The sequence below is a fragment of the Anopheles aquasalis genome, chromosome 3 (assembly GCF_943734665.1).
Source record: "Anopheles aquasalis chromosome 3, idAnoAquaMG_Q_19, whole genome shotgun sequence".
Classification (NCBI taxonomy): Eukaryota; Metazoa; Arthropoda; class Insecta; order Diptera; family Culicidae; genus Anopheles; species Anopheles aquasalis.
In genome coordinates, this window is record NC_064878.1 from 19,684,096 (window position 1) to 19,694,095 (window position 10,000).

General features: G+C 48.7%; 1 protein-coding gene across 21 annotated transcripts in view; it reads right to left on the bottom strand.

Annotated features, from left to right (window-relative positions):
- Window positions 1–10,000, bottom strand: part of LOC126577668 (dystonin) — a 155,398-nt gene that overhangs the window by 58,262 nt on the left and 87,136 nt on the right. For 4 of the 21 annotated variants that reach the window (XM_050239470.1, XM_050239476.1, XM_050239471.1 and 1 more), the window contains exon 1: window positions 33–691. The exons of 14 other annotated variants lie outside the window; for them this stretch is intronic. In XM_050239470.1, coding sequence (XP_050095427.1) covers window positions 33–623 — 591 coding nt within the window. In that variant the 5' untranslated portion in view covers window positions 624–691. Of the gene's footprint in view, window positions 1–32; window positions 693–10,000 lie in introns of those variants that run through there. 3 more of the 21 variants (XM_050239465.1, XM_050239468.1, XM_050239469.1) reach the window with 3 other exon arrangements.

The window sequence follows — 10,000 nt, forward strand, 5'->3', positions numbered from 1 at the left end:
CGCTCCTTCCCCCCCCCCCCCTTCCACTCTACCTTCGCCCGCTTGCTATCCAACCGCCCGGTGCGCATGTAACCGATCTCGGTCGTCTTCACGTCCCGGTTCTGCCGGATCATGTTGTCCGCCTGCGCTTGCTCTTCCGCTCTCGTCAGCGTCGTTATTTTCCGCACGATGTGGGTCGTCATCCGTCGATTACCATCCGTCGTTTTCGTCGTCTCAACCGTACTGCCGAGGACCTCGGTCGAGAGACGCTTGTTGCGCGTCACTTCCGTCACCGCAGCACTCGGTTGCGTTGCCACCACCAGCTCATTGCCGTACGCAAGCGATGACGGTAGGGCTCGCCAGTGATCCCTATTGATGCCATCGATCACATCCGGCAACTCGGTGACGGTCGCTTCGATCACTTTCTCGTTCAGAATCTCGTGCCGGAAGCGCAAACTACTGTCGTCCAGATTGGTGGTAATGGCAGGACCTCGGTTCGCGCTGCCACTGCTCGAGCGCGAATTCGACCGGCTAACCAGTGCATAGGACGATGGACCACCGGACGTCGGTTGCAGATGGTTTTCCCGCTGTGCCTTCATAAACACTCGACCCCGGGGTCGAAACTCTCCATCGATTTTATACATTTCGGCGGGCGGATTTTCAGGTTTTTTGCGAAAATTTTCCGAAATGTTTTTTTTACTCTGGCGCGGATTCACCGGAAGCGAAACATACGTCAGCAGATGCACCCCTGCACTCAGCACTGATCGCGGAGATCGATCACTCAGCACTGTGAGGAGAGTCAGAGTTTCCTTTCGCTATGTTGAACCTCATCCGTTCCCGAAGGCCCGGAGTGGGGAACGGGAATCACACTACCGATACGGTCACACAACGAATACTGCTTGCTTGTTTCCTGGGTTCACGGTTCGTTCAACTGATTCACGATTGCGATGCGACTAAGGAACAGGTGGATGGAAGGAGAAGAACGTTTTGAAAAGTCGTTCCTCCTCCTCTTTACCCCCAAGAGAAATTAGCGCGAGAGAGAGAGAGAGAGAGAGCAAGGGAGAGAGATAAAGCGCGAGAGATAGAGGAAGGAAATGAAACTTAAATTGTTCCTCCAAGACACTTCTCCCGACGCAATCGACGTGACCGAAATGCTTTCCTCGAGTGTCTTCTTACTTCTAAATGCTGCCACCATAAGGCGCGCCGCCAGCAGCCGGTGAGCCACATGGCCGCAACAGGGGGTAACAAACCCCCTCCCTGTTGGAGGAGAATTCTAACTCCGTAAAGACTCCCGGGCGGACTCCAGTTGCCGTTCATCAGGAAGTACTTGAGGCGTAAAGCAGGTGGTGACTAATGAAAGCGAAAGAGGAACGGAAGAACGGGAGAGAGAGGTGCACCCGCCATTTCGGTGGCTTCTATTGTTGTAGCTTCTTCAACACCGGAGGCCGTAACGGAACCATGACGGTCGTGGTACGTTCCTTTCGCTCGCGCTCGGCGTTAATCAAGAAATCCCAACAATCGTTACCAGATGGATGAAAAAGGGATTTCATGAATTTAAACCACCTCGATAGGTGTTCTCAAGCCAGCAAGTTTCATTCTTGGTGCATTACACCTAATGAAATACTATTACAAAAATAAAAGATATAAATTCGATTGACTTGATTCAATTATTTCCTCGATACACTTTGACTATGATTTGAAAGAGTGTGATGGTGGCGTTATCGTTGCGGTTGGTGAAGGTTCGAAAGCGTTAATTTATCATGATAAACTGTCAAATACCTTAAGCTTCAAATTAATCCAACTAATCAAGATATCATGACCCTCTCCTCTTCCTACATTATGGATATGCCCCACTATCTCGAGGGAAACCTAATATTAGTTCCTGATAGCAAACCAAGTTTGAAAGTCGATCAAATTTTATGGGCGTCAGGCGGCATAAACACAAGCAAGGTCACAATTTATGTTACATACTCTTGTTGCACATGATAAGTACCATTTTTAAATCTTGTATAAGTCACACTCCATAATCAGTGTAAAGGAAAACTTGTGACTTAAAAGCAAAACAATATTTCACTTTTTGAACTTTACAGTTAAACTTTTCAATTCGTCTGGAATTGATTCTGCAATGTAATAATCGCAAAAGAGGTTCGCTAAGCATCTTTTTGAAATTCTTTCATACCATGAAGTGTTTTTTTTTTAAGTTGGAAGAGAGCAACTTATAATATGGCATCTCAATTTGTAATCTGTTCCCTTTACATGAATTTAAAATATTGAAACTTCCAATTCCAGTGACTTTCCTTATTTACTGCCTTTTCCCCAAAAATCAAATCCCATTTTGTGCAACAATTCAAAACATGCTGGGCAAAACTGTGCCCGTCAGACGCACTTGACAAGCACATATCCTCCAATTGTTCATTTGCTGCCCGTCTCTATTGGTTTTCTGCTCGAAAACACAAAAGCGACTGTTCCCATCCAGTGTCCATTCCGTGTTGATTCCGTGTGGGAGCAGCAGCAGCAGCAGCAGCAGGACAAAGCCCAAACCCCCAAACTTGATCTATACATTTAAAGAGTCACCAGCAGCCGAACGGCCACTACACAACAACCGTAACCGACTGCTAACTGGCCGCTCGACTACACACTCGAGTGGTTGCGGAGGAAACAGAGATGGATTTGTGTGGCGTGTGGGTGGGTGAGGGGAGAACACCTCCGGACCGACCGGAACAACCGGGTGGGTGGGTGGGTGGAACGCGACATTTTTGGCGATCGGCGAACACACACTCGAGATCGACACTCGGCGAGAAGGCGGCATCTCACTGATGGAGACCGCACCGCAACAGGGGGGAGGAAGTGACTCTCCAAAACGATATTCAAATTGCAATCGTCCCCATCAACGGCGTAAAATCGTATGCAATCACTCCGCTTCGGTTCCGCGCGTTCTAAGCGCATTCCAGTGTCACAGCTTTGCGACGAGCAATAACTTCAGAGAGGGGCTATGGAGACTTTTGTCCCAATAATATTGTTCAGATATCGTAACTAACAGATATCGTAACTAACGTACGTCATCTGTGTGACTTCTAAAATAACTACCAAAAACAACTCGTAAACGCACAATCTCAAAAGAAAGACATTTTTGGAACATGTCAAAAAGGTTCCAAATTCGAAAGGGTGCGATATCACACTTCCTCCTAGAGCACTGTAACCCTCTCACCTATTTTGGCAAAAACGTTCCGTCCCAACAGCTTTCGCCATTGTCCAATTCCGGCAACTCCACACCGGAACTGGCTACTAGTCAGACCAAAAACCCCATTCCTGCCGAGCACACGCTCTCTCTCTCTCAACGTTTGGATCGATTATTAGCACCGTTTGGTCGGACTGGCGGCCCAATTAGTCCGGCAGAAGCTCGTCCTCTGCTGGCCGCAGCTTTAATCTAATTAGCATCCATCGAGAAACAACAACGCGACCACCGTTGTAGTTTTGTTCTTGTCAAACCGACAGGTGGCATCACCTCAGGGAGTGGCCCAAGACAAGGCGGTGGTCGACGAGTAGGCTGGCCGACTACAGACATCAAGCACTTCATCCAGATTCGGTCAGAGTGCTGATCAACGAAGAGAAGTTGCATTAGTTCCGTGGGCCTTCGCGTGGGTTCATTCGAAGGTCGAAGGTATGGAAGGTCACCATCATCAGCGCACCACCCTTCTCCTAATAACAACATTGCGATTGTGGGAAGGAAAAACAGTGTGTGTATCGCCAGACCCCGTGGCGGTATCGGAACTGGCTGTCTTATCAATCAAAACTCGATCACCGATGGCACAACGGCATCTGATAAGGAACAGCGCAGGTACTGGCACCATCACCGTGGTGGTGATGACTCTTCTAACAGCGTACCAGCGCTACAGAGTATCATTTGCCACCTTCTGCTGTCTGCTTGCCACCATCATACCATGATAAATACGATTCTAAACGTGTCACCCAATCGCTCATTAATGACACCCTGGAGAGCACCCCGCTAGTCGGTGACACGGCCCTAATTTCGGGGTCAATGAGTCTTAAATGCCGTCACATCGTGCTCTCCCTTCCTTCATTCATTCATTCAACTGCTAGCCATTTTCACCTTCGCCCCAGCTCTCATATTCTCACGCTCAATTTGTACGGGGGGGGGTAAAAAAGAGGGGATCAGATGCTGGGTACGAAATACTGGATGTTTTGTCACTTTGAAAGCGCTCGCAGCACGCATTGTTGCCCAGTCCAGAGTCTACTTTTCACTTTGAGCCTAAAACGAAGAACAAATTCACGTTTCACAAGCTTCTGACAACTAATCAGACGACAGATATTGGTGCACCAACATGCACCAATAACACAACCGCCATGCTTAACACGTCAACCGATAGCGCGACCCGGCGTGGTATTGAATTTCTCCGACGAGCTACAGTATCACGACGCTGTCACCACAAAACTGGAGCAAAGCAAATAAGCGACGCACAATTACTACGGCGGGTGCAAGAGCAAACCACGAGCCACCAGCCACACTTGATGGGAACAAACTGATTACCCCCAACACAATACGGTGCTGCGCGCGCGGCGCGTTCACGTTGCGGAATGAAAGCGTTTTGGGCTCGTTTTTGGCTTGTACGACGAGAGGGTCAAACAGGGTGCAGAGCGTTGCTTGTGGTGTGTGAACTGGAGTGGCACCACCATGGACCAGAATTGCCAGCCAGCCATCCAGCCAGCCAGCCAGCCCGTGCAACGGTACCACACTGAAGAGCCACCAATGAAAATCAATTAAAAAGGCACTTCTTAAATCGTCACTGCGAGATCGCTACGATCGCTCCACTAAACCGGTAAACGCCACCGGCGGGAGGCGTTTGTGTTCCTTTTGAAAACAGTTTAACGAAACATCGATGCAACCGAAAGATGGTTCCGCTTGGGTCCCAGAAGGTGGAGCAGCACTACCTCTCGCGACACTCGCGACAATAGATTTACAAAAAAAAAGGACAGAGCCAGTCTAGAACGGAACACGGCAAACTCTCGGAATCAACTACCGGATCCGGAACGGACGCGATAAGAACGAAAAGGCGAGCCGCGAGCCACACACAAATTCTGTGTTCACGCTTTCTGTGGGTCAGAGAACCGTTCGTGACGTTTGCTTGCAGTTGACTAAACCGCCAAATCGCTCTTCTGCCGCTCGGTCGGTCGACACCGGGGCCACCACCTTGCGTAGACGCGAGAGCGCGCGGGCTGTAACGCTCACGCGGCAAGGGTGTACTAGGGTTCGAGTGGTGCCGTGGCGCTCGTCCGTCACGGCGTACACGGCGCGGAACCACCTACAATCCTCTCGTTGCCCACGGTTTTTGGGAGGTAGCGCACCCCTCAAACAACCAGTCTCTCTCGCTCTCTTGCTCTCTTGTTGGTTGCGGCTGTCCCTCTTGGTTTGTTTTCAATTTTCCGTTCACGCTCGCTACGAGAGAGAGAGACCGACCGGACTTCGCTGAAGGTTGGTTGTTGTGGTGCACGCACCCACAAGTGACACTGGGAATGGCACCGTGATCTACTTCGCGCACAACTGGCCATCATCCTCTAGCGTGTGTCTGTCTGCGTTCATCTGGTTGTCGCGTGGCTTCGAGTTGAACTGTTTTGATCCGATTCCCGGGGGCATTCCTGCCATGTGGTGTGTACCTACAAAAGCGGAACTAGGCAGATGTGAGCAAAATGAGATACACAAAAAGAGAGCGAGAGAGGAAGTGCCACCCCGTGCCGTCGCGCTTGACGTACCAGCTCCAAAAGTCAAAAGTGCGTTCGGGATCACAGGTGGCCTATGGCGCCATCGAGCGCACACGATAAGTTTCTAGAACCGCGACCGCGTAAGTGACGGACTGGCGGGGTTTGAAAATGAAAGCGAAATAGCTGCTTTAACATTCTGTTTGATGAGACTGTTTCCATCCATCAATCAAACCGGTCAAATGCTTATGATCATCCAAGAGACAGCGAGAGGCATCATGGCTATTGAGAGTTGCAATTTCTTAAGCTGGCAAACATTCAATGATCGCCTCCGCAGTCTACCACCACCAGCACCACCACACTGGTAGGTCTCTGGTGCTCTGTGTGGGCAAGCGAAACGCCATCAGCGACACGATCATCACAGTGCGACTGTTTACTTTTCGCATTTTGAGTAGATACCCAATTTCGGACCGGACCACCGCTCCCCGTGCACGTTCGTGTGCCGCCACCGAGGCGCCCTTCTCGGGTGACCAGCGTAAGACAAGGCGAGGCGCGCGGTCCTAACAGATGATGATCCTAACCAGTGTGCTTGCCGCTGATCGTGGATTCGTTTCGGCGCGATCGGAACGAGGACTCCGGCGGCAGGTCATGGTTTGACGACTGACATGGCATCGCTTCCTAGCCTCCTTTAGCAAAGATTTATGATCGATGTAAATACGTGCCGCGATCGCCCTCCCTTTCTGGCCGGTGCATATCGATGGGGAGCGTCGTGTACAGCAGCGTGCGCCGGATATGTACACGGACTGCCGATGCCAAGCTCGAGATGTGTCCGGACACACTGTTGACGGTGGCGGCGGTGACGACGAGCACGCGGCTTCAATCCGAACGTCCGATCCTGCCCAAAAATGGCTCGATCAAGTTCAGCGAGTGAGTGAGCGCGACTCTATCGGAGAATTTACGCTGCCAGGTTACGTCACCGTTGCCAGCGAGCCAGCGAGTATGTCGCCCTCGATGATGTGCCCACACGGCACACTTACGCCCATCCACCGCTCCCCCCCAACTGCTCTCTCCTTCGGGGGACTGGCTACTGGCTACTTCGCTTTGGTCACAGTACGAGGCGATCGCGTAGGAGCGATCTTCGACGTGTGATAAGGCCGTGGTCGATCGTTAGCGTGGGCTTCACCCTCCGTGGGTGATCCCCTCAATGATGATGATCGACTCCGCCGGACTCCGGTGTCGAAGTCCAAGAATTAGGGCAAGGACAGGGCAAGTAAGGTTTCTTCGTGGGCGGCAGAACACGGCCACGGAGCAGCAGATTCAAGGCCGAAACGCCTCATCCCTTTTACGGGTTAACGCGCGCCACATTAGGTCCCCGCCAAGGTCTTTTTAAGGGCCTGTCGGGTCTGATGACAAGCAATTGCTGAGCGTGAATCGGTACACCATTATTAGAATAAGTTGTGTGAAGACTGTTGGCGCAGTAGAATTTAGAATGAGGCATCTTAAGATATTGGAATACTTATCGTAAATCGACTGTACAACACTCAGCACTGCATTAAATCGACCAAAAGGCACAATCATACCGCACACCGTTTTGCTTACCTAAAACGAGAAAGAAAGAATACAAAAAAAACATTAATAGATGCAGCTATTACACTTACTCCGTACACAACAGTAAACCCGGAGGATACATTGATTTACAAACTGAACAAGGCGTTTAGTTAGCGGCGTGAATGGAATGATGGTGATGGAGCTAAATGTCCTTCGATCGTTCGTTCTGGCTACACGCTTGATGTAAAGATCGCTTTCACGATCGTGCATGTCAGTTGTTGTTCTCAGACCAAACGAACCCGTCCGTCTCGTCATCTTTAACTTCTTGTAACATCATGTAATACCTCACCGCAGAAGTAGCGAATGAAACATCTCATCATGCGGGCTACGCGTCTTCTATCTTCGAGCGATGAACCTTTCCATTTTGCTAATTTCAATAATTCTTCCACCGGCTAAACAAAGAGCCCATTGTAAAATGGGACACAAGGGTCAGAGAACATGATGGTCACATCCGTTGGCCCTGTCTTCGGTTCGGAGGTTTCTTTGTGCATAAATTGGTTCTACACCTCCGCCCCCGACTCAAAGATGCTTGCGTGCACCCCCAGTATAGAGCCCAGATCCTCATGGAGCCTCATGACGACAGCTTGTACCTTACCGTTTATTTTCACGCACGGTTACCCAAAACAAAAAAAGGAAACAACTGCCGGGTTAACTGCTCAGCTGGTAGTGGTGAGAATGGCAACCACCCTGGCTCTTTCACTAAACTCGACCCGGGACCACCAACAGCATAAACGCACACCACTGCCACAGCTGGGGAACAGGGAGGGTATATGGGAATGGTAGTGGTTCCGGTTGAGGAAGCCGACACCAACATCAGCTGGCTTACGGAATTGTCACATGCCGGTAGGAGACAGTGTGCCACGGACCCTCGTGCCGGCATCGTCGAGTTCAAATATCAACCAACGGAAAACGAAACTCTCTATTTCGACTCTTACAAGTTCCACGGCTGATAAGCCGTGCATGTGAACGGAAAGTAGAGGGGAGTTGTCTTTGACGTCGCAACGTAAGACTTTAAACCATATACAAGGTCGCGTACGAAGGATTAGTTTCTGCTTATCAATGGATCAACCGAAACATGGGGCTAATTATCTTTCGCGCACACACATTTCTACCATCCAGCAGAACTCTATTTAATCCCATTTTGCGCTGGAGATATTTGTTTAGACAACATACCACAAATACAAACACTCAAAACCGTAAGTATCACGCACACCAATGATAAGAACGCAAAAATGAAATGATGTTTAAGTTTAATAAATGTTAAAACCGAAGAAAAACAAAAAAAAACAACTTGCTCATCGCGTGTAGTACAAAAGACTTCAACGTGCACAGAGAAGACGAACCTCAACCGCGGCAGCCAATCCGCTTGTTGCATTGTTTTCTAATTTGTATTGTTCTCTTCTCACTCTTGCATCCTGTTTTCTTTTCTTTTCTCTTCATCTCAACACTGCTTTTTCCATTCCTGGTTTCGTTTACCAACTTAACCCGCTCCGCCCGGATCAAAAACAATCAAAAGTTATGACGGATGTCCCAGGTTGCTCTCAGTGAACTGACCCATTTTCGAACGACATTTTCTGGCGCTCACTACAGTCTCTAGGAGGAAATCATTATCACCGTGACTCGGGAAAAGCGAAAGAAAAATAAAACATCGTGGATGTGTGAGGGTTAAGAGAAGAAAGTGGAGAGCTTTTGTTTTCGTGAACCATCAGTTTGAATCGACTATAATCAGCGGACAGACAGATAGTCCACCATTTGGATTAGATATATTTTGTCCAATTGTCAGAGTTTTAGATTATAGTTTCAGATTCGCTCAATAGCTCGCCAATTTTGACTCATGACCCATTGCAAAATAATCAGAGATGTTCATTTTGTAGGTTGTAAATTGTTTTTCTACTTCAAAATCACTTGGGTACAGAGATTGCGCCAAAGCATATGCGTACCTTGAGAAGACTAACACACAAATGTGCTACCATGTTAATGAGATTTATGCAAAATTCAACCCTCTTAATGTCCTTCAATTGTCTCGCGGTGCTTACTCTCGACATTGCGTGAGATACAGGCTCAAAACAATTACGTCATTCTTCTCTCTGTCGCTTCACCCTAATCCGTAGCGGCATTTCAGGAGCCAAAAGGGCACCCTTGACCGTGTTATTTTCACTACATTAATGATAAACAAAAAAATCGTCAACCGATCTATCCGAACCATACTGAGAGTTATCGGAAGAACCATTCAATTACCATTGATGGATCGCGCTTCCACGCTGTCGCATAAATCAATTATAATTCCTCCAACCATCTATCCATCATTGTACTATGTTTCAAAACCCTCGCAACACATTCCACGCCACCATCGCGAGCAGCCACGCGAGTTTGTCCTCCGATCGCTCCGGCTGGATAAATTATACATTCACTTGAGCCACTTTTGAGTCAGATAAATATTTATTCAAGCAAAAGCCCAACGATATTGCCAATTAAGGCTACCGCGTACGATCATCGACACACTGTTATAGGAGCAATTGAGTCCCGATTTGCAAATAAAGGTGCTTCGCAACGATCAGGAGATGAATTCCCATTGGAATTTTGCGGCCATATCATCAATAGTAAATCAATAGTTGATCATACAAGACGCGTTAAACCACAATCAAATAGTTGCAAAACCGTTTTGAACTCTATGCTTGCGCATTCCTTGAGTAGGAAA